This window comes from Oryzias melastigma, linkage group LG24 (genome assembly GCF_002922805.2).
Source record: "Oryzias melastigma strain HK-1 linkage group LG24, ASM292280v2, whole genome shotgun sequence".
In the NCBI taxonomy this organism is placed as follows: domain Eukaryota; kingdom Metazoa; phylum Chordata; class Actinopteri; order Beloniformes; family Adrianichthyidae; genus Oryzias; species Oryzias melastigma.
In genome coordinates this window covers 5963578-5988882 of record NC_050535.1, presented here as the reverse complement: position 1 = coordinate 5988882, position 25305 = coordinate 5963578, and the positions used below count along the sequence as shown (strand labels likewise).

The 25305-nt window shown below is 36.9% G+C and overlaps 1 protein-coding gene across 1 annotated transcript in view; it reads left to right on the top strand.

Annotated features, from left to right (window-relative positions):
* Positions 1 to 524: 524 nt before the first annotated feature.
* ezrb (ezrin b) overlaps positions 525 to 25305 on the top strand; it is a 27183-nt gene continuing 2402 nt past the window's right edge. The window contains exons 1-12 of the mRNA XM_024291701.2: positions 525 to 777; positions 6521 to 6604; positions 13752 to 13847; positions 16181 to 16455; positions 17343 to 17426; positions 17517 to 17663; positions 19843 to 19939; positions 20130 to 20293; positions 21827 to 21957; positions 23660 to 23820; positions 24454 to 24546; positions 24625 to 24864. Of these exons, the coding sequence (XP_024147469.1) occupies positions 766 to 777; positions 6521 to 6604; positions 13752 to 13847; positions 16181 to 16455; positions 17343 to 17426; positions 17517 to 17663; positions 19843 to 19939; positions 20130 to 20293; positions 21827 to 21957; positions 23660 to 23820; positions 24454 to 24546; positions 24625 to 24864 (1584 nt within the window). The 5' untranslated portion in view covers positions 525 to 765. The remainder of the gene's footprint in view (positions 778 to 6520; positions 6605 to 13751; positions 13848 to 16180; positions 16456 to 17342; positions 17427 to 17516; positions 17664 to 19842; positions 19940 to 20129; positions 20294 to 21826; positions 21958 to 23659; positions 23821 to 24453; positions 24547 to 24624; positions 24865 to 25305) is intronic.

Sequence of the window (25305 nt, the reverse complement as noted above, 5' to 3'; positions counted from 1 at the left end):
TTCTGAATCAGAAATGAGTGAATTAGTGAAAGATATTGGATACATCAATTATGAAATAGAACGGAGTCTGTATTACCTATAATATGAAAAAGTAAATATTTTGCAAAAACAAATTATACACAAAAATACAAATTTTAATCCTATTGTGAGCAGAAATGTAAAACTAATCTTATTCAGATTCCTCAAAACAGACTTTCAATTCCTATCCTAGTATTGTTTTTTTAAGTTTTATAGATTATTTGCATATAAAATATACAAAACATATTTTAAAATGAATTTTTTTTCATTTCCCTGTATTGAAATTTAACTGCCTTTTAATTTTTTTGTTCATTTAGTTTGCATATGAAGCTTTTTTACACCATCTATTGGGGTAATCTATTGTTAACAAAAATCAAAGCAACTAAAAAAAATATTGACTGAAGAAATACCAAGAATGTGCTTAAAATTTGAGCAAAATTGGAAAAAGTTGGTTTCTACTGAGTTCAATGCTTTTATTTTGAAGGCGGCAGAGCATCCGCGTGCACGTCAGCTTGCCGGCTGTCTGGTGAATCATCCCGGTGACTGTCGTCCGCCGCAGGAGTGGCCTGAGTCCTCAGCCTTTAAGTCAGAGTGAAGAGTTGAAAACTCGTTTCTCTGCTTTTCTCTCATCTCACACAGACGCAGCGAGAGGCGCAGCCACCAGGAGCAAAGCGTTTTATTTTCCCTTTTAGAGAGCTCTCTCTACCAAACAATTCCTGCTGTGTATCCCGGGAGAAGAGCAGCAACATGCCCAAAGCGGTGAGTCTATCTGCTGTTTGGTGAATTCTTGGCGTTTGGAGGAGGAACGCTGCGCAGGTAGCGTGCGTAAAGACGCGTGTGGCCACTTTAAGGTCACCTTATTGGAGACCTCATTCCATTTATATTCTCATAAAAAGCGGTTAAAACTATTGGCAGTTAATGGCTCTGTTAGTGTCAGACTGATGCAGCCTCACTACTTTTAGATTGGGGGGTGATAACTGTTGTTTCTCTTTGGTGTTTTGCATAAAAGCAAACAAAAGATAACTTAATTTTCCCAGGAATTCATATCAACTCAACTCTTTATAATTGAATAAATTATATATATTCTGGGGGAGTTAAAGGGGATTTGATTTGAATCACCTTTCCCTAATATTTCCAGAAAAGATTTATCTGATGAGGTTACTAACTAGGCCAGATTGTTATCTGTTCAATCGTCCTTCCACATCACAGCTCAGCCTGTTGTTTTTGGGGAAACCCTGTTTCTCTGAAACCTCCTTTTCTTTTCTTTCTTTTTTTTTATTATAAAACTGTGTCACGTATATATTTGAGGAGGCTGTGCCTTCTGCTCCTCCTGACTCACTTTGCCCCACCCCAGCCATTGCATTCTGAACAGTCATACACGTCCTTCCTCCAGCTCCCTGCTTGGAAATTTCTGGTTCCACTCTTAAGTGAAAGACGGAAAATATGATGGAGATTTCTTAAAGCTAACGCTCATGTGTGAGTATAAAATACAGTGGACTACAACATTCAAATTACAAAAAAAAAAAAATCTGAAGAAGTTGGTCCATGTGATCATCACACTGGTCATGAAGGCCGCTGCCGCCGTGTTTAGAGAAGCCTTGGGGTTGTCAGGAGTGTCACTGTGGAAATGACATCATCCTCATCTGATGGCAGCAACACACTGTTAGTACAAAACACTGTTTTTAGGCATGAATGGGTGTTTATGTGCCCCCATAGAGCGGAGCAGTCCAGCCTCTTAACGTCATAAACAGACATTTTTTATTATTATTTTTTTAAAGTAGATCTTTATTTTATGTTTTTTGCATCTTTTTAATGATGAGTTTCAATTTTATGATAGAATATTTTGTAAATTGTAAAAATATGTAAAGTTTGGGATGTTTTGAAGCCAAACACAAACCAGATTTATGTATAAATTAGTTCACCCCCTCCTCATAAATCAAGTTACAGTATTTTCCGGAGTATAAGTCGCACCCGAGTATAAGTCGCAAGAGCAAAAAATGTCTAATCAAGAAGAACAAAACCATATTTAAGTCGCTCTGGAGTATAAGTCGTAAGTAAAAGTCAGACTTTTCAGAACAAATCCGTCAAACTTAGTGTAGCTAATAAATAAATAAATACAAAAATACAAATATTTTCATCTGTATGAGAAAAATATAAAAGTTTAAGAACAAAACAATACAATTATCTTCCAAGTTTGTTTTGGAGGACTCTTCTTCTGCCACTGTCAGTAGCAGATACTTCGAATGCGGCTCCCTCTAGTGGTTGTTAGAGGAAACAACCGCTAAAAGACAACACTTGATTACAGGGAAAATAACATATCATTTTGATGTAAAAAAATAAAAAAACACACAAATAAGTCGCTTCTGAGAATAAGTCGCAAACCTGGCTAAACTATGAAAAAAACTGTGACTTATACTCCAGAAAATACCGTATACCGAACTTTTTGAAACAAATCAGCTTCAGAAACATCAAATCTAAGTAAAAAAAAGTTTAATGTTTTGTAATCAAACTGTAACTGGAGATGCTAAATAAAAGGCGCCAGCAGAACCGGCATGAAAGGTTTGTGTGTGGTACCCTCTTCAGTTCGACTCGGCCACATTCCACGTCCTTTTGTCCTCTTCTTCAACAGCTGCTCTTATCGAGCATGCAGACACATTTCAAACAAAAGGTCAGCCTCTATTCTCGGCCATTCTTTAAGAAATGAAAACTCACAGAACAAAGTGAGAACTTTCCCTTTTAAATCAGTATTTTGTTGGCTTCGCAGGCTAAAGTCACTCAGGTGTTTGGATGAGATTTGAGGAGCTTGTTTATTTATAGCTGCATGTCTCATATTGGACTGATCTGAATGACATAACTCTGCTTGGATCCCTGTGCTTGTTTCAGTCCCAGCCCATGACAAAAACCACACAAGGTGTGGCCAGCATCAGCACGGGCGTTTTCTTTTTCGGTGCAATTCTATTATTGGTACTTCTCTTTTTAATATGTGATGACTGGGTCAAATGAGCCCCCATGAGAGATGATTACAAAATCATTGCGTAACTTTGAGTTTGAATGCTGCATCTTTAGAACTTGCTTACAGCAGCTCTTAAACTAGTCCTGCTGTTTTATGACCTTATTGCTCTTTGGTTATTTTATTGGGATATCCATGGCAACTCCCATTGTTACTGGTTCTTGTAAAGCATGTGAACTATGCGGAGGGGAGAATGCTGGACGGTCTTCAATGAAAAAAGCAGCGCAGCTCATCCAGAGTAACTGGAGTGGACCAACTCAATCATATTTTGATCTGTTTTAAAACCATTCCCAGTCGTCTTTTGATTATGTTCTGAGCTAAAATCATTAAAAAAAGCTTGCTTTCTAAGAGTTCTTTAGAAATTTGCCTCTGAGTTGTAGTGCTGCCTCAAATGATTATTTTAGTTGTCAACTAATCACTGATAATTTTTTTTCTGAGTAGTCGACTAAATGGGTCATGCGCAAACTGGATGTAAAGCACACATCGTTACCATTATTAGCATTACCTCTGATAATGCTAGTTGTGAATGCTGTAAGCTGAATTTAGCCGGTGAAGATGCTAGTGCTGATAGTTGAAGGTGCTGAAGTTGATAGCCAGCTAAAAAGTTAGTTAAATGCCAAATTAGCCTAAAATTCTGAAAAAATTCTAAATTTGCCAAAACAGTTAGCATGTAGCTGAAATATTAGCTAAACTTTAAAATAGCCTATAAAGCAAAAAAGCCAAAGTTAGCCAAAACAGCTAGCATGTAGCTGAAATGTTAGCTAAACTCCAAATTAACCTAAAAACAGAAAAATGATGAATTAGCCAAAATAGCTAGCATGTAGCTGATATGTTAGCTTAACTCTGAATTAACCTAAAAACAGAAAAATGATAAATTAGCCAAAATAGCTAGCATGTAGCTAAAATGTTAGCTAAACTCCAAATTAACATAAAAACAGAAAAATGATAAATTAGCCAAAATAGCTAGCATGTAGCTAAAATGTTAGCTAAACTCTGAATTAACCTAAAAACAGAAAAATGATAAATTAGCCAAAACAGCTAGCATGTAGTTGAAATGATAGCTAAACTCTAAATTAACCTAAAAAAAAAATGAAAAAAATCACAAATTAGCCAAAATAGCTAGCATGTACTTAGCCAAACTCCAATAAACTTTATGCCAAAATAGTCCAAAAATCTAGCAGGATGCTATTCTAACTTTCAACTTTACTACATTCTGAATATAAAGTAACGACTAATCGACTATTAAATTAGTCGACTGCTTTAATAGTTGATTAGTTGACTAATCATGGCAGCCCTATTGTCTTGTGTGTAGGACTACTGGTGTGGGTAAGTCTGCCCCCACTTCCCGTCACCCATCTGTTTTGGTACTCTATCTTTAGTTCACAGCCCTTCATACAACCAACCTAATGTTCTGAACTAGATTCCAGCTCAAACAAGGAAAGCAAAGACATACATGGATCTATTTCTCTACAAATAGATAAATCTGAACGGGGGCGGAGCTACATCACAAATACACTCTCATTCCAACTGCTTTCTTTCGTCTGCTATAGATTCACAACAATTTGAATAAAGACATACTCAGAAATGTAATTTTAAGCTTAATTTTTCTATATATACGTCCCCCGTCATCAGAAAAATGTTACAAGAAAAGAAAAAAAAATATTCAAGTATTTCTGTAAATGATAGTCAATAATTATGATTTATGGCGGTGTTCACTAATACAAGTTCAAACGACCAATCAAAGAGGAAAAAATAGAGAAATCCTGTCTCTTTTTTAGGTCTGACTGACAGATTTATTAGATTTAAGATGGCTGAAAACTATCTGCCATTAAGGGTAAAAGTACAAGTTTTTATGCACTATTGCTGTCTATATATCTATGGGGTTTGTTAGTTTGCCTGCCTGTTTTTAGACCTGTATTGAATTATTTGATGTCTTTTAAAGAGTTAAAGGAATAACTCAAAATTCTCAATTTTTTGGGGGGTTAAAATCAAATTTTTTTACCTCTTTCAGCCTTTTTTAAATTGTTTTTCGCTTGTTAAAGCTAAAAATTAAGAAGTTTAATTTTCTTTATTATTATTCACAAATTTATTGTGAAAAATCTAGAAAGGTCTCTTAAAAAAGTAACATTTTGGTCATTTTTTTTATAGATTGTTTGCCTAAAAATAACCAGTTTTTGATTTTCATAAACATACACCATCACAGCTTTTTAAATACGCTTTTGGATTCTATTTTAGTGCTTCGGTGAGGCAGATATTTTCTAAAAAATATTGTTTTCCCTTTGAGGAAAGTTGCTCATAGTGGAAATTATTGTTTTTTTTCCCAACTTGCATTGTCCTTTTTATGTAGGCCAACATCCCTTAAATGCAGATCAGATATTGATCACATTGTGGTTTGTGGTCTTCTCAATTACTTATCACTTTCTCAGTCGTGTTTTTATGCTAAATCAGCATCCTGTCCAGTTATAGATTGTTATTTGGTGAGAACGTCACAACGCGAATGCCCAAAAATTAGATTTTTGAAAGCATGAGGAGACTCAAATGGACTAGAATTTTATTGGATGTACATGATGGAAAAGAGCTGTTGGCGTTCTGCAGCTGAAAGAGGAGCTTGTTTAGTGTAAAAAGTAAAAGCCCTTCCCCTTCCTGCTGCATTTGAATCAAAACTTTTTACATTTTTGCTCTAAATTTTGAAGTAAAAAATATTTTTTTACTAACTCATCTACTGTCGATGACAAAAACACACGTTTCTTTCTCCCTCCCTGCGGTTGAATGTGCTGTCTCTGCTGGATTCGCCTCTGTCAGTTAGTTACTCAGCTGTTTTGGCTTCATGGGAAACAAGCGCTGCACTGACTGAGTCACCAGAGCCAGACGCCCCGTTTTCACTGGGCGTCATTGAATTTATTCACCGCAGAGGCTCAGCTCACAAAGGGAGCGGAGATGAAAGATGTAACTGGAGGCTTCTGTTTTGCGGGCTTTCTCTCGTCACTCTGTGTCCGCCGGATAGTTTTCTCTCTGCATTAATTATCCCAGTTAGTTCTCGGTAGATATCAGACGACTAACTTCATGTTCATAAAAATTGAGATTGAGGAATACCTGGTTCTGTTGTAGTTTGTGCTTCGGTTCGAGGCCTCTTAGTTAAATATAGATGGAGTTTGATGACTAGCATGTGATTTGTTGACTAATCTGCTTAGCATAAAGTCAGTAAAAAACATAATATGAATAATTTAAAGTTTTGGATAATTTTTCATGAATTTCATCCACAAAGAGTCTTTTATTTTGAAATTTTTTAAGCTTTTACCCAAACATTGAAGCAGATTTTCTTCAATGAGTCTGCCTGTCTGTAGAAAGCAGAGACTCGTATGTTTACTCTGCAAACACCCCCCCCCCCCATCCAAGCACTGAGTTCTGTTCTCTGTATTTACCCTAACCTGGAGAAACACTGTCTTTCTGTATAAGCTGCTGAACTCCTATATTTGTTTTTTTCTTGTGTAGGTCAACGTTCGCGTCACCACCGTGGACGCTGAGCTGGAGTTCGCCATCCAGCCTAACACCATCGGAAAGCAGCTGTTTGAACAGGTAACGATTTATCACAACAAACGTGTCGATAAACGAGAAAACAAAAGTTGTGTGTTTCTAAGAATTCATAAAACAAACTTAAAATAGTCACAGAATCATCAGAAATTTCTTACTGGGCTGGATATCACAAGCTGACTTTTTAACTTCATTTTAATTTTCTATTTTTCAAAGAAAATATTTAATTTAAACTTGTATTAATACTTACATTCTCTTTAATATTTTTTGTTATCTTTTCAAAGCATTCCCAGTGAATTTTAAAATTATAATTATGCTGTTTTTAACCAAAATCATAAAAACCTGTAACGTTTTCGACGACATAGTTTCTGCAGAGCGGCAAGAGTTCATTAGAAGCTTGTCTGATTTGTTGTGTTGGCAGGGAGTAAGCCCGCCCCACTTCCAGTCGCCCATCTGTTTAAAATTCCCAAACTTCACAACCTAAACTTACCAGTGCAATGGTAAATAAAGACAGAAATGCAATTTTGAGTTTATTTTTTAAAATAAATATCGAAAAAATGCCACAAGATCATTTAATTTAATGAATCTTTTATTAAATTAAGCAGTTTCTTAAAAAAAAGCAACAATCCATTATTTTAGGTTTCCTAATTTCTGTTATTTGTGCTGTAAATCTGCAGCATGAGCATCAAATATTTTAACTTATTGATGCATTTTTTATTCATTCAGTTTTTATGCACTGGATTTGTCCAAATGTAACCTTCTTTGGGACAGATTTCGATCGATGAACAAAAAGAGCTTCCAAATTTACCTATTAATGTTTATTTTCAAATGTGGGAAAAAACCCAAACAAAGGGAAACACGCAAACGCCACAAAAAAACTCAAGTTGGCGTTTCAACTATTACCATTTAACAGACCTGGAAGTGCATAAAAACAGTTGATCGTACCATTACAAGGTGATTTAAGGGGTCATTTGATGTTTCTTATGACAGTTTTGGGGCAAAAATAATAAAAAACATTTAATTAAACATTATTAATATTATTATTATTAAACATTTGCTTGAATTCTGATTTATTTCTGCCACTGAGTGTCTTTTGACGCACAAAATTCAACTAATTTTGATAAAATTATGCGTGTAAATGTGCATTTATTTAAATTAATTGATATAGTAGTATGTATTGGACATAAATGTTCTTGTGTTTTCAAAACTGACTTTTAAATTTCACCCGTAAAAAACTTTTTTCTGCTTCTTTTTATTTTTAAAAATATTCGTAGTACAGTTTTGATTTATATATCACTCCAAAAACAAATTGCAAACATATCTAGAAAATATTTGGTAACATTTTTGGTAATTTTAAAGGGAATTTGGTGACTTCTTGATATTTCCGGTTTTGCTTTTATCTGAGATTTTCTGGAAAAAATGTCAAACTTTTCAAAAATAGTAAATATATTGGAGACGTTTCTCTTAATTTCCATTTATTTCCATTCAACACAGTGAAAGCTGATATTTTTAGAACAGTTTTTTATGGATTTTGGTTATTTTGATATTTATTACGCTGATAACTACTATAGATGATGTGAATATCATTTTCCCCTAATGATTGTGAACTTCATTTCTAAAACAGTTGTTGATCACTGGAGTCATTATTTTGTGTTCTTTCATATTAATATTGTGCGTTCGACATCCTGTTACTATTATTGATCACTTTCTGGAACAATTTGCTGCGTTTTCCTCTGGTTACACATTTTTATTGTGAAGCTCACGATCCAAATGTAGAAGACGGGTCATTACGCGTTGCTTTCATTGCAGCACCGGTGGCAGGAAAGTTATTGTTTCGGTTACTTCCTGAACAACCAGTTTTTCAGCGGTGACTGCAGCCTCTGCGGCTGAGTGTTCGGGGGATTTACCCTCCGTCTCAGCTGGTCTGTAGGAAAGATTCTGCCTCACAGATTAAGATCCTGTCATGATAAGATTAATGTTACTCCAAATAGAACAATATAAACTTAAGTCAATGTTTGCGACTTTACCTGTCCAAACATGTTTACTGTGCTTAGCAAACCCATCCGATGATATTCAAATTCAGCTAAATTATTTATTTGTAACTTTTGTAACTGTCTTGAAAAGTTTTCAATTTAATCTATTTCATATCCTGGAAGCTGTCAGTATGTTTAAACAAGACACCTCGAAGGATGTTATTGATATTTGAATCTTTATTATAAAGAATTTGATCTTGGATTAGGCTTAAATAAAGTAGGGGAAAAGTTCTTCCATAAATTTTGTGTATTTATTTAAAATACAGCAAAAATTTAGTTATTTTTATCCTTATTTTGTAAATAACTGTTTAGCTAATTTGTTCCCAGGACCATTAAGTAGTGAAATTTCACTTTAAAGAGTGGAAACATTGAAAAGGCAAAAGATATGACAATGTTTCTTCAATAAAAGTCTATTATTTACATGTGTAAATAAAGCAAAAACTATATTTGCTGTTTATATTAAGGGCCTCACTTGACTCCAAATTGTAGCTCGTTCTATCAACCCGTTCCCCTGACTTAACAGTGACATTTGTATTTTTTTGATAACAATAACAAGAAAAACTGCTTATGTCAGGGAAAGAGTTGAGTGTATTTTATGTACCAACACATAAAAAAGGCAAAAAAATTAAAGAAGAATCATCAAAAAATAGTTATTTTTCTGGTTGTGAACACTAAAAATGGTGAAGTATGTTATAACAAATGTGCAATTTTGCATTGTGTTCCAAAACCAGGTGAAGGGACCATTTTAATAAAAAGAAGGAGCTTAAATCACAAGAGTAAAGGTGTTATTCTGGTTTAGAGCAGGTAACCATATTTAGGATTAGTCGCTTAAATCAAGATTAAACTGAGGTTAAAACAATAATAATAAAATACAATTTTATTTGATGTTTTTGCATAAGATTCAAACTGCTGCTGGGCACGGTTGTGGAAGGTTAGTAGTGTGGGCTGGTTCTGAATCAGCAGATCTGTTTTGAATTTACCGTCACTTTTTATAAATAATCAAAATGTTTCCACATTGCTGTAAATCTGTACAGACAATCTGGACGCCTACAACTTTAAAAATGCTCTTAAATGCTCTCAAATTATATTATTTTTATGTTTCTAAGTCATATGAAAAAAATTGGAGCCCAATATTTCACTTATAACTCCACATATGATTCAAAACGTTAATTTTTACAAAATATTCAACAAAATAAACCTATTGCAGCTTGCAGTAGTAGATGGAGCTTGTTCGTTTTGTTGCCTGGTAACAGTAACCGTGTCTGTGTTTTGAGCTTCTGATCCTGACTCCTTAATTCCGTTTGAGTCACTGTTGTCAATAATGCCAGACTACAAAGAGTCCAGTGATGGTGATGAAGACGGCAAACCGGACTTAAGAGGAGGAGGAGGAGGAGCTGTAGCCATGCTTGTAACCTGGAGGTGTTTTTTAAGGCTGGATTTGTCAGCTTTTTGTTCAAAACACTTATAAGAGATTTCGCAATTTTCTTTTTGAAATTGCTTTCTGACAGGCAATCACCGACGGTTTTGGCATGAATGGCTTATTTGTTGGTTCCATTCTAGACAAATAAAGTTGTAATGTTTATTTCCTGATGCTTTAAGTTTGTGGTTTTGGCATCAAGAAGTTCTCTGGAACTGTGGTTCTGTGGAAATGCTGAGAAACGGCAGCGAGTGTGTGGTCTACTGTGGCCAAAATGATCACAGCCTGTCATGCAGCTCCTCGAGAGGAACTCCCGCCACTCGAACACTCTGTTTTTATTTTATTTTCTACAGATCAGAAAAATATTGGTGGTTGTAACTGGTTAAAAATGTCATTCATGAGGATGAATTCTTATTGACAGCTGAAAGCACAACAAAGCTGGAAGCAGTTTGCCCTGAAACCTTCATTCAGATGCCAGAAAAATGTGAAAGAACAGATTCTCACCTGCAAAACTGACATTACAGAACATTTTAATAGATATTTAACATTTAAGTGAAGACATTAATACTGAACATGTGGTCTGTGGAAGACTTTAGATAATTTCCCCTCACTGCCCACCATCTTCGCCCTGGTTAGACTCTTTCTGGGTGAACCCCTCCCTTCCTCTGCGGAGTCACAGGAGTACTTTCGGTTGTTCAGCCCAGAGGATACAGTGAGTAATGCTGTTTTAGCTCAGCAGCATTCCTCTCCCTCTCCACAGCTTCTACGACACAGTCTGTTTTTTTTTTTTTTAGCAAGTCCCACTCAAATCATCTTTTTGTCTATTTTAACCATTTTTTCCTAAAAAATAAAATTATATGGAATACACCACGAACTAAGTAGACCTCGTGAGATTTCTGATGTTTTTCTATGTCACTATGGGTTCTCTTGGGTTAAAAATGTTCCCAGTGAGTTTTTATTTTTTTATTTTTATCCTATTTTTAGCCCAAATCAAAAAATGTTGTCGTTTTCTTGGAGATAATTTTGGCAGAGAAGCCGGAGATTGTTAGAAATTTGCCTGGTAGTTGTGAGTGGAGTAAGTCTGCCCCCACTTCCCATCATCCAGAAGCAAATACACTCTCTTTCTAGCTTACAGCCCCTCAAAACCTAATGAAGACATGAATGGATTAATCAATGTCTACTAAGCAATATCTTCTGCCTGTCCACGCTTTTTTGATGATAGTTTGTAGTTTCAGTTTGTTTTATGCATAAAACTTTGCATTTGCTATTGTCGTTGGATCTGGTAGTCAGAAAAGTCCTTAGCAACAGTTGCTAGCGTCTCCGGACACCAGAAAATATTCCTTAGTAGTACATAGACATGAACAAATGTTCAATAAACTTGCACAGTAGACAGTCAATGGACCAAATATATAGACAGTGGATGCAAAAACACATTTTTGGCACAAATGGAACCCCGTACGGCCCAGTCAGCCAGACTCCGCCTTCCGTGGCCCCAAGGTAAACTGAGTGTGAGAACCGTTCATTAATAGATCTATTTGTCTGCAAGCATCAGAATGGAGTGCAGTTGGGAACCTCTACATCACAGCTACAAGCGTTTTCCAACAATTTGCTACTCTAGATTTCTAACAATTTGAATTTGGAAATAAAGAAATGCAATTTTAAGCTTAATTTTCTATTTATATGTCCTTCGTTTTGAGAAAAATGATTAAAAACACAATTTAAAGTGACTCTATAGCAGCTGCCGGCTCAGAGTCGAAAGTTGCCGATGAAGTTTTAGTGAGTTCGCATGTTTTGTAATGATTGCCAGGATGCAGCACAGGTCTGCAGAAAGTGTCTGAGCTCAGATCAAGTTTGGTTGTGAGGAAAGAATATTTAGAAAAACGATTTAGGAACTGGAAACCATATTTTTCTAATGAATTTAGCAGAAACTATGTTCTATAAGTTTTTTGGTGCAGAGGAGATGTCCTATTTTTATGCTTCTTCTGCCATCTGTTGCTGCTTAACCAAATACTTTTTTTGGGGGTGTAATTAGTTTTGCTCCACTCGGATGTTCATTACAGGGAACTGAACTAGTAGTCGGGTCGAGACAACCCGCTGTGAAGTCTGTTTACTAAACCTGCGTCTGCACGTTAAGAGCTAATCCTCTTCTGGGAAGCGCTCCGGCGCAGCAGCTCTTCTTTAGTGAAGGAGCGGTGGATCAGACCTCTCCTCCTCCTCCTCCTCCTCCTGCCCTTAAGTAAAAGCCTCCATGAAAGGACTGATTGTTTTCCGATGCCTAGTAAGCTTCCAGTTGAGATGCCGGCTCTCTCATTTCAGGTTACCTTTAGTTGAATCAAATCCATTTATCTTGGCTCCGACAGTCGGGCTCTGCCCTGCATTCTGAACCAGCCGCCTAATTTTAGCCTTTCCTGGAGCTTATCGTTCGGAGCAGGCCGGGCCGGAGTGCCGGCATGTTGACTCAGTTAGCACCTGACCTGGTCACAGGGTGGGGAATTTAGCGGAGATGCACTCAAGTAGGAGCTGGGATAGACTCATTTCTGGTTCCTGAAAGGCAAAATCACATTTTCCTACTTTGTGGGAAACTCCTCGGCTCTGCGTAAGGGAATTCTTGACGGGAACTCCGGCAGCAGAAAGGAGGATTTCTGACCTTTTGAGTAATCAAAGTGGGGATCTTTAAATAGCCCTGTGAGGTTCATAAATTGTTTTCAAGTTCTGAGGAATCGATCATTAGCATGAAAATAGAACCGGCAGCAGCCTCACCCCTTCTGTCTCCGACTTTCACCGCGTCTTCCTGCAGTCTGGATGCCAGTCATGCAGCACTCCCTCATTATACATGACCCCCCCACTTCACTGCTAAAACAATAGACTCACTTTGTCGGAGAAGGGGCCTCATGGACCTACTGTACGCTGTATTGTATCAGGGTTGACAGATGTGCACAGAAGCACGATTTGTCACTTAGCTGGAAAATAACTTATTGGTTTAACTAGTGGATTTCACACTTTATCCCAAACCAAGTAAAAAATACAGAATATAGAATGTTTTGGCTTCGTGAAAAGTAAAAAAAATCTTTTATGGAATTCTTTTGGCAAAATGTCCTCAAAAATGTGATTTAAGACAAAATAAAGTCACTCATATTGAGGCATATTTCTCTGCTAATTAAAAATATTATGTCTTAAAATTGCCCAAAATGACATATTTATCAGATATATCCTATTTTAGTGCTGCAACAGTCCAACTAACCTTATTTTTAGACTCTAATCAAAGATAGATGTCTTTATTTGTTGTTGACTTAGGAAATAAAAAGTGCTTCCTGGTCAGCAACACTTGTACTTTAAAACACCCCAAGGTAAAAACTTACTACAAAAATTATAAATAATACATAAAAATACTTTTAAAGTGCTGGTAAATAAAACCTGGAAATTTAGTCAATTAAATCAATACATCTAAAAATAAATAAAATTAATAAATTACACATTTTAAGAATAAATTGAGTGAAATAAAGCTTCCAGTTTTCCATTTCTTGAAGTAAGACTAATAATTATTCATGAATAAAACTTAAAAAAATAAGTTTTATTATAGTTGCTGCTTAAAAAGATTAATCCTAACAATTAAGATTAAATTAAATATTAAAGATGATTGAAAATCAAGAACAATAAGATATAACGTATACTAAAACGTACCAATTTTTTTTTTTTCCAAATATAAAATGTTTTTCTCACTTTTCCTTTTTCCACTTCACAGGTGGTGAAAACCGTCGGTTTACGTGAAATCTGGTACTTTGGGTTGCAGTATGTGGACACCAAAGGATACCAAACCTGGCTAAAACTGGACAAAAAAGTAAGAAACTCTTTCATGTCATGATGCTACGATCAAGACGAATATGTTTGTAAAATACCTCCTGACATCACATAATTTTATTTGATGCAATATTATGAATGTCTACTCTTTAAATGTTCCAGAGTTCATATTTTTCCCAAGAAAACACAAAGTGATAAAGACTGTATTGATTTAAGGGACCTCCATAATCAGAGATCTTTTATTTGACTTTCAGTCAGTCAGTAGCTACAGCGCTAGTGTGTATTTATTCATATGCGGGATTTTTGCGTTTCCAGATGTTATCAGCTGATGATAGAGCATTTGAACTCTCTTTGAACCACAGCTAATCATGGTTTTATGGTACCAAGAATCTGGTGATTCAACGTTTAGCCCAAGGTGTTCACACTGAACTGAAACGGTTTACTGGCGCATGTCCAGTTGGGAGAGCCTTGGTGCCAAACGTAAAATGTGTGCAAATCTTGCTCAAGGCTTTTTCTTTCTCAGCTCTATTCCAATCTACAAAAGACTTGGTGTCATAGAATTCCGGTTAGGAACAAACCACAATTATTATATCTCCTCCATGATCAATTTTCTAAGAATTAGCACTTCCAGAAATGACAGGGATGCCATCCAAATGTCACTGATTGGTTAAACGTATATCTGGTATGTTTGATTTTGTACATAGAACAGTCATAAAAACTTCCCTAGCTGTCCGTGAATGTGATCATTTTAAATGTGGAAGTCCGAAACACACATTTATAGACATTTCTTTGGAAATGGCAGCTGAACGCGTGTTACCGAGGATGATATGAACATAGGTTTAAGCCTGCCTTGGCGACTCATGATTAGTCTGTCACGAATAGTCGACTAATCGACTATTAAAATGGTCAACAACTAATTTAAAAGTCGTTTAGTTGTTACTTTATATTATATGGAGTCAGAGTGTAGTAAAGTTGAAAGTTATTATGGCATTATGCTAGCTTTCTGGACTGTTTTGGCATTTATTAAGGTTTTTTACACCGTTTTGGAGTTTAGCTAATATTTCAGCTACACGCTAGCTATTTCGGCTAATTTGGTCTTTTTTGTTTTTTAGGCGTATTTGTTTAGTGAATATTTTAGCTACATACAAGCTATTTTGGCTAATTTAGGATTTTTTTTATTTTTTTAGGCTAATTTGGAAATTAGCTAATATTTCAGCTGCATGCTAGATATTTTGGCTAATTTATGATTTTTTCTGGGTTTTTTTTGGCTAATTAAGAGTTTAGCTAATATTTCAGCTACATGCTAGCTATTTTGGCTAATTTAGGCTTTTTTGTTTTTTAGGCTGTTTGGAGTTTAGCTAATATTTCAGCTAGGCTAGCTGTTCTTGGCTAATTTAGGATTTTTTTCACTTTATTTGGCTAATTTGGAGATTAGCTAATAATTCAGCGACATTCTAGCTTTTTCGGCTAATATAGGTTTTTTTTTAGGCTGTTTTGGAGTTTAGCTAAAATTTAAGCTACATGCTAACTGTTTTTGCTAATTTAGGAATTTTACTTTTTTGAGGCTATTTTGGAGTTTATCTAAAATTTCAGCTGCATGTTAGCTATTTTGGCTAATTTAGTATTTTTTTGTTTTTTTAGGCTATTTTGGATTTTAGCTAATATTTCAGATGCATGCTAGCTATTTTGGCTAATTCAGTCTTTTTTGTTTTTTAGGCTATTTTGAAGATTAGCTAAAATTTCAGCTGCATGCTAGCTAATTTAGGCTTTTTCCCATTTTTGTTTTCATCTAATTTGGCATTTAACTAATATGTTAGCTGGCTATCAGCCTCAGAGTTTTCAGCTATTAGCTTCAGTGATTTCAGCTATCATCCTCAGTGTTTTTATTTATCAATTTCAGCATCTTCAGCTATCAGCACTAGTATCTTCAGCGGCCACATAATCAAGGATTAGTCAATTTAATAAAATAATTGTTTGTGGGAGCACTAATTGACATAATGCCATTCAGGAAGCGAAAAATTCCTAATTTTCATGATTAAAAGTGCCTCCTGTTTTGCAACTGCAATCTGTTCAAATAGATAATTGAATTAAAATGTAACTGTTTATTTTTGATATTTCTGAAGATGCTTCTCTTTCTTTTAAGGTCTCAGAATTGTGTGTTAAAGTGCTTAAGATTTGTAAACTGGCTGCAGGATTAGCAAATCTGGGTGGATTTCTCTTTTAGGGAATTAGCTTTTAAAATGGGGGAAAAAACTAGCACGCATGATAATAGAAGTGTGGTTTATGACTTTAACCTAAACGCTGATTTCTCTTGTAACTAGGTAATAAGTACTGAAAAAAAGCTCAAAATCTCCCCGTATCTTTACTCCACAGGTGTCGTCCCAAGAGATTAAAAAGGAGAACCCGCTTCAGTTCCGGTTTCTTGCGAAGTTCTTCCCAGAGGACGTGGCTGAGGAGCTGATCCAGGACATCACGCAGAAGCTCTTCTTCATCCAGGTGAAGGAGTCCATCCTCTCCGACGAGGTTTACTGCCCCCCAGAGACAGCCGTGCTGCTGGCGTCGTACTCCGTTCAGGCCAAGTTTGGAGACTACGACAAGAGTATCCATCAGACCGGATACCTGCTGTCAGAACGCCTGCTGCCGCAGAGGTGAGAGGCGTTGGTGAGCTGCCAACCCCAAATGACCTTTGATAAACCCATTAGATATTAGGATTTAAGTTTGTTTTTTTGGTACAAATAGTTTAATACAGTGAGATTTTCCATTTTTTTTGACCATTTCTATAAAAATATCAACTGAAATTAAAATTGTAAGCTTCAAAACGTGAGTAAAATCAAAATTTATTGTGATAATAATACTATTAATATTGGCAAATCCCCAAAAGACCATATTTATAATGATGTTAAGTAGCAGTTTTTACAAGTGTTATGATTTTAGCCAAATGTTTTTTAATTTTTAAGAACTATTTATGTATAATTAAGCAAAACATTTGGCTACTTTTATTCTATTAAAAAAAAAACCTTTATTCATAAAAAACATGTTTCAAGATGAAATAATTTGCCATAAGCCAAATTTTCAGCCATTCATTGTTCATTTAAAATTATCTTTAGCCAAATTTATCCCTAATTCCTGGTATTTTTATGCAAATATCTAAAATAACTTGGAACATCTTCCTTAGTAAGTCCTATATTAAAAAAAGAAGCAGCCAGAATTTACAAAAATAAGTTGTTCCTCTGTTTTAAAGTGGGCGGAGCCAACTCTAGTCACTAAGTTGATATCAATTAATGGTTTATTTTATAGTTTTTTTCCTAATCATTTATGACCTTAACTGTGATGTTTACAATTATAGCAGAGGGTAACACTACACACTTCCTGTTTTTTTAAATGTTTTTGATTAAAAAAGGATCACAAAAGCATCCTCCGCCTGCAACATGGAGAAACAGTTTTTGTTTTCGTGATAGAACGATAAGAGTTGTGTGGGGCTTTCTGTGAAGCGAGGAAAGTGATGTGCATTGTTCTCCTTTTGTTTTCTTTGTAGAGTCATGGAGCAACACAAGCTTTCCAAAGAACAGTGGGAGGAGAGGATTCAAGTGTGGCATGAGGAGCATTGTGGGATGCTCAAGTGAGTAGAACCACAACTTAAAAAAAACATTATTTTGGGAATAAGTAGTAATTCTGGACACGCCCCCTTTTTTAATGTATTGTATTTTAGAGAGGATGCCATGCTGGAGTATCTGAAAATTGCCCAGGATTTGGAAATGTATGGAGTCAACTTCTTTGGCATCAAAAACAAGAAGGGGACGGAGCTGTGGCTGGGAGTGGACGCACTCGGGCTCAACATTTATGAGAAGGAAGACAAGTAAGAACTGTTTTTCATTTAGAGGTGAAACTCTCCTTACAACAATAAAAGCAATGTGCTGATTATCCGATTGTGATGATTTGGATCGAATTCCTGCAATTTCAGATTTTTGCAAAACCAATGGATACTTTGCAGAAATTGATAAAAATGACCAAAAATTCCAGTTAACATGACAAATTCCACAACATCTGCTATGATAAATAATTAATTCATTATAAAAACAAGATTAAAGTTAAAAATAAATTAACTTTGACAAAAAATCTTTATTCATACCCAAATAAAATAAAAAAAACAATAAAATCATAGCAATATTCAGAAATTACAATCTTTTTTTATTTTTTTTTCTTGATTACTCATGTAACTTCTTATTTGATTAATATATTTCCCACATTGTCTTATTAGCTCTAGATGATCAGACTAGAGGTACAAAAACACCAAATACCTACAAAAAAAGTGTTTTTTTCTTGACAAAAAAGACATAAACATCTTGAAATTAGAAATATTTGTGAATGTTTGTTTCTTTTCTCTTGCTAGATTATTAACTAAATGTAAATATACATAACAAAACAGTTGTATTGAGTTTACAAGGGAATAAAAGATAATATTTAGTATGATTTCTGGTATTCTGACTGGGCTTTTCAAAATAAGAGACTCCTGAAATGGGGAGATGAGTGAAAGCAAACCCATTAATCAATCGTCGAAACTAAAGAATCAGTGGATCAAATCGTGATTTGTGAACGCTTGTGAATGAACATGTGGGTAACCTGGTTAGTGCCACATTTTTCCTTTAAATAGATCTGCACAGAAATTTAACACGATGTGTTTAATGTTTGTGAATCAGCTCTGAAAAGTTTGACAGTTTCTGAATGACTTCCTTGCAAGACTTTAACTTTACTAGTTTTATTTTGCTTTTTGCTCGTTAGTTCCGACTCCCTACTCAGGTTTTAAATAATTACTCAAACTTGCCAAACCAGGTTCATCCCACGTTTCCTGTTTAAGAGAACCAAAAATGTAAATATTCCTGTTCTGAATCTCTCTTTGATGATTTTTGTGTGTGTGTGTGCTTCAGGGTAACCTACTTTTGTAGATGTCTCACCACATTTTCTGTCCGGCGTGTTTGAGACTTTCTTTTTTTTTTTCATGATGTTTTTAAGCCCCCCTGAGGCGCCTCACCTGCGTGGTTGGTGGAGGGGGGAGTAAGCGGCGTTAAAGGAGCTCTTCAGCCGCTGACCCCGGCTGGAAAAGCTGCTCTGACTGAGCCGCTGCAGGTTGCAGCTCCTCCCTAGTTAAAGTCTTCAGACTGTTTGCGGATTACAGTGACAATCCAATCGGCAGCCTCGTGTGGCCTCCACTTCAACCTTCCCCGTCTCCCAAAACGCTAATCATCTTAAATACTAAAGGTTAACTTTATCCTCTTTCGTTTGGCTTCGTAGTGACTTTAGTGGGGAATGAACTGACTGAGGAATGAAGTCTGAGAAGTGGCGGTCTTCCATGCTGTAACCGTGGTTACGCCGACTGGTTTTTCAAGATGTGCAACACCTAAGAATGTGAGGCTAACCTGTCTCTGATGCCCACAATGCATCAGTGCACCTGGGGCTCGACTCAGCCTGGAGCCAATTCGGCTTTTAGTTTCTTTTGCGATAGTAAATAAAAGCCGCAGATCGCAGATAAACCCGCTGCAGCTCTTTTGTTTGTCCGATTTTCCCTCGGTGTCTACGCGGTTCTGTCGGCTGCTAGTTTCACCGACATTTTTCCTAATTCCAAAAGCATGTGTCAGCTTTGGAGATGGAGTGAAATTCCAGTTGAGGGAGTATGGTGACACGGCGGGCGGGTTTCGTTGTTGCTGCTCTTCCAGGTTTCAGCACCACGTCGAGGTGCTCCACACCCCGGATTTATCCCCTTATCCATGTTCACGGGCGGATTAGCCCCACAGCCCAGTTTGTAGCCGTGGATGGGCTTTGATTAAATGAAGTTAATGCAGTTCATTCACACTAATAACCCCTTTAGTTGCTCAATGCAGTCTGAACAGGCGAGACGTCGCTGAGATTTTGAATCTGGCTAATAAAAAGAGCCTGTTTAAACACAATGGGTGTGACTTCTCCGTGTAATCTCCTCTGAAGGATGTCCAGGATTCGTGTCGCTGCTTGTTAGTTTAACTCTGATGTGGTCTCTCCCGTAGGTTGACTCCAAAAATCGGCTTTCCCTGGAGTGAGATCAGAAACATTTCCTTCAACGACAAGAAGTTCATCATCAAGCCAATCGACAAAAAATCTCCGGTGAATCCAATTTTTTAAACGTTTTTTTGCAATGTTTGTTAAGAGAAAAGGGGAGTGTTTGCTTTTGTAACAGGAAGTGTTAACATTTTCAATCAACACAGCTCTCTTTATTAGTTTAGAAATAGATTCTATATTTGTCTATTTTCTGTCCTAATCTTCTCCATTTTTTGTTTTTTCTCACAAACTTCAGGACTTTGTGTTTTTTGCCCCGAGACTGCGAATCAACAAACGCGTCCTGCAGCTGTGCATGGGCAACCATGAGCTGTACATGCGTCGCCGCAAGCCAGACTCCATCGAAGTGCAGCAGATGAAAGCCCAAGCCAAGGAGGAGAAGGACCAGAGGCAGATTGAGAAGTACGCAAAAGCTCTCACAAAAAAAATGTTTACTTGCAGGTTTGGTTTGGAAAGATCCCTTTTCACCGGTTTATTTCCTGAACTGAAAGTGAATGTGACCCTGGACTTGACAACAGCTGTCGGCTGTCCACTGTCCGTCCCACACAGCTGTTCAAACAAGACGTGGCGGCGAACAACAGCCGCAACCATGAGATCACTCGCCGAGAGCGCCACTTGGCCCAAAACGAGAAGCTTTTTATCGACAGCTGCTGGTTTTTGCACAGAAAAACTAGAATAATCCAAGAAATTCCAATAATTCAGAATTATTTATTAAATAATTAGCATTATAAAAATGTAAATACCTACTCCTATCAATCTTTTTTAGCTATTTTGACTGCTTTTTTAATTACAATTATGACATAATTTCTGCAGAGCGCCGGTAGTTCTTTAGAAATTCACTTCTTGGGTTGTGGGCGGGATTGATCACACAGAGCAACCCCGCTCCCACTTCCTGTCACCCATAATTGAGACTCTTTCGCTGTTGGAGCTATCCAGTTGTACAGTTTTTATTCAGATAATAGCTAAATTGTGGAAAATGAGAATGTTTATAGATCTATTTGTCTTCAAATGGATGCATCAGAATGGGGCGGAGCAAAGGAGCTCGTGGCCCGCCCATCGTATTTTCTACAAATAAGCTTGGCTCTCTTTTGTTTTCTGATTATAAAGAAATTCTCAGAAATGCAATTTAGTGGTTAATTTTACTCAAATATGTCCTCCGTCGTCCATAAAATTCCACAAAAAGGCCTTAAAAACAACACGATTTTCATTGGAGGGGCTCTTTAAAGGAAATAAATCAAAATTCTGTGATTTCAACTTAAATTTGTACCTCTGTGCTTAAATTTGACCATTTTTAAATAAAAAATATTATCAAAATATTTAAAAAAGGCGCTCAAGCAGCAGCTTTATTGGATTGAACTGGGCGGTTAACCCGAGTGTGGCTGTGACCGCATCTCACCACGCCAAATGTGGGGAAGTAATTTCACTGCTCTCAGCTGTGTGTGACAACAGTGGACGTTACCTCTAACGTGATTGGTTTTCCTGATGGTGCCGCTCTCATTGTGCGGCTCATAAGCCGACATTGTCGTGCATCTTCAAATAGGAAGTCATAAAGCATCAAGTTCTTCCGTGTGTGCGGCCAGCCGGCTGTAAATGTGGAATGGTAAAACAGTCGGCATGTTTATGGAATGATATTTATGGTGTACACTCCAAAAACGGAATCTTAAGAAAGTAAAACGACCGTTGTTTTAATAAAAAGTGTTTTTTCCATTGCATAAGTTTAAGAAAACATGTTTTTTTCCCCCCATTTAAAGTAATAATTTCATTTTTTTAAAAATATCTGCTATTTTTAACTTATTTGTTATGTTTTTGCAGTATATTTTGTAATCAGTGCGGATGTAGAAGTGTCTCCTTGTTTTAAACACCTCCAACTGTATTTGTGTTTACGACCAACCGCTCTTTGTGAAGGTTAAATAACGACAGCCGTCTTATCTGCAGGGCCAACCTGGAGAAAGAGAAGAAAAGGAGGGAGGCCATTGAGAGGGAGAAGGAGCAGATGGAGCGGGAGAAGCAGGACCTCATGATGAAGCTGTACCAGTTCGAGGAGAAGACCAAGAAGGCTGAGAAAGGTGTGAAGAGGGGGCGGGAATGTTCCCATGACAGACACGCCGTGCCTGTGTGAGGAATTGTTCAAAATATCCGGAAAAGCCCATCGAACAAGTATTTGTGAAAACGAAAATTTTTAGATGCAGTTAACAGAAACAATTTTGAATTTTAAAACCATTTATTTAAAATTTAATTACATAATTTAGTGTAACTTATGGATTCATAGCTTTGAGACACATTCATTAGTTATTTAGTTTTCTTGTCATTTCACTTTGTAAACTCCTAGTTTCGAAGCACTATGCTATAAATTAGGCTGAAAGAACAATGTCGAGAGTTATTTGCAATAATTACTCACCCGAAATACGACACAAAAGTGGACAAACGAGGTAGATGTTTGGCCTGCTCAAACAGGAAATTAGAAATGACTCATAAAAGTGTGGAGGGAATATGAGTTCACTTCCGATGAAGGCATTCCCCATTACTCACTCAAAGTAATGCAGTGTTTAGAGAAGAATTGGCATCAGTCTTTGATAAGAGTTAAACCGACAAAAGTTTTGTTTTTTTTCTCATGTCTTTGGATATTAATCTTCACTTTAAATTGTTGCAAAAAAGCTTCCTGTTTGGCAAGTTTTATTCTAGACGGAGTATGAAATATTGTTACCAGATTTGATATAGTATTATATCTGTTATGCGATTCATTAATCCTGACCTCTAATTAATTAATCTAATTAATAGCAATGATTTTTAAAATAAAAATTGCTGTTAAAAGCTTCATTTTGACGTATTTTATTTGAGTTTGTGACATTGTAACCCAGTTAAACATCAAATTAAACTAAAAAGCTGGCTTTATTAATTTTTTTTTAATTTTAAAAGACTTCCAACCTTTAGTTTGACACCACCGAGGGGTAATTTTTATTTTCAATCTTATACAAATAATAATAAAAAAAAAAAGAAAACAGTAGGAACACTTTTCTGAGCAATCCCCAAAAATATGGCACACAAACTTCTTATTAATACCATAATTCAAGTATTAATGTACCTTGTTCTACAGTTTACTACAGTAGAAAAGACATGAGTGATTTTATAATTTCCTTTAACAAATTTGGGTGATCATTTTAAAGACTAAGATAAAGCAGAAAAGAAATGGAGAAGAGAAACTGAAAAGGATGAAACGGAACACCACAGAGGAATTGAGCTTATTAGACTTTGTACTTTATTTTTTTCAAATAAACTTTTGCTTCATCATCTGAACAATAACGAGCGCTAAGAGGTTATTTTCCCTCTTAAATGTTGCTTTTTCCAAACTTCCCATTATGACCACCTTTCTGAAAAAGGAGCTACAGGAGAGCGCTAAAGCACTTACAATAACAATGCAACGCACCGTGTAATGAACAGTACACTATTGTAAAAAACAATTTAAACTTAAAAATATAACAGGACTGAAGTTATAATAATGTGTTCCCAGTGGTCTTTTAATTATAATTATTCTGCCTTTAGCCCCCCAAAAAGTTGTTTTTATTAGTAGTTCCGTAAAAATTCGCCTCTGAGTTGTGGGCGGGACTGTTGGCACATAGCAACCCCATCCTCTCTTCCCCTCACCCGTGTCTGCTCTGATTCATTGCAATTAAATAAAAGAATTTTCTTAAAATATGCCACAAAAACATGTTCAAAACACCACTTTCATCATTTTTTTAGGTAAATTATTTGTTTATTTTGTATTTTTAGATTTGCAGGAGCAGCTGCAGAGAGCTATGATGCTGGAGCAGGAGCGAAGAAGGGCGGAGGAAGAGGCGGCGCGCTTGGAGGCCGACCGCCAGGCCGTCCTGCTGGCTAAAGAGGAGCTGGCACGCCAGTCTGAGAACCAACTGAAGACTCAAGAGCAGCTGGTTTGTGTTCATTTTTGAAGAACTTTCACTTTTCATTTGGGGATCAGTATTAAAACTTCTTCTGCAGGTTGAGGATGTTTTTGTATTTTTTGATCAGCGGAGCTCCTGCAGATCGGCAGCATTTTATGGAGCAGACGCCTCCTGTGAAGTCCTCTAATCGGTGGAACATGTCCACTTAAACAGTGTTGCGTCATCAAACTGCTCTAAATATATGAAAAGCAAGCAAGAATGTCCTTATACCAGACCTCGGAGGCTGTCAGCTTTCACTGAATGATCACACGTTCCAGCTTGAACACCTTCAAAATCATTTCACAGCCTGGCGATCCTCTGTGGGAGAAGGTCATGTTGCACTCCGCAGCTGAAGACGGAGCTGAGATTGCTTGCTGGGTTTAGTGAAAGATGAGCTCTTCTCATTGTGTTCAGAAGGAATGTTTTGCTTTGTTCAGCACCTTTCAGGGGTTAAAGAAAGGGATATCCAATTGCTTTCTATTCTGACCTAATTTTCTGGATTTAATCGATTTAAATTCCACAAACTAGAGGGGTTTCATTGCGGTCATATTGAGGCTTTTTTTGATTAAAATGTAGACAAAATAAGCAGTTTCTATGTCTTTGTGTCATCCTTCTGTGCATCAGGCTGCAGACCTGGAAGAATACACAGCCAGGATCGCTATGTTGGAGGAAGCCAAGAGGCGCAAGGAGGAGGAGGCTAATGCATGGCAGACCAGGGTGAGGGCTTTTTCTGTGTGTGCAGCTCATCAAATGTGAGCAGAAAATCAAACATACAAAATTCTCTCATGGCTCCAGGCCCAAGAGGTTCAGGATGATCTGGTCAAAACCAAGGAGGAACTGCACATGGTGATGACGGTTCCGCCACCACCGCCGCCTCCCCCGATTTACAACCACATGGATTATAACAGCGACAGCGAGGAGAACGCCAGCAATCACAGCGCCGAGCTGCAAGTCGGCGGCATCAATGACCACCGCAGGGAGGAGGACCGGGTGACCGAGGCCGAGAAGAACGAACGAGTCCAGAAGCAGTTGAAGGTGAGGATGAAGAAAACCCAAGTACCGGTCCAAAAAACGTCACAGACATCGATTTTTAAAATTTTATGCCTTGATGCCACTTTCCATACTTCCTATGCTTTCCAAAAGAACTGCCAGTTATATTTTTTATGATTATATTGCCGAAAAAGGCTAACGCATGGCGACCTAAATGCAGGTTTTTCAGCAAATTTGGCAGCTGTATGGTAGCTGCAGATGTTTTAAGAAAACGTAAAAATTTTACAACGACCGGTCAGTGGCCGCCCGGACACATTTTGAGGTCATGCGGACTCTTACAAAAATGGGGTGAAAGCTGGGTGGCCAGGGGGTGAATTGGACAATGTGTGAATGTCTATGGACGGCGGCCTTCCACATCAAGTATCTAGCAGGCCATTCTGCCCGCCCGACTGCCTCCAGACTGCCGCCAAACTGCGGCCTGACTGC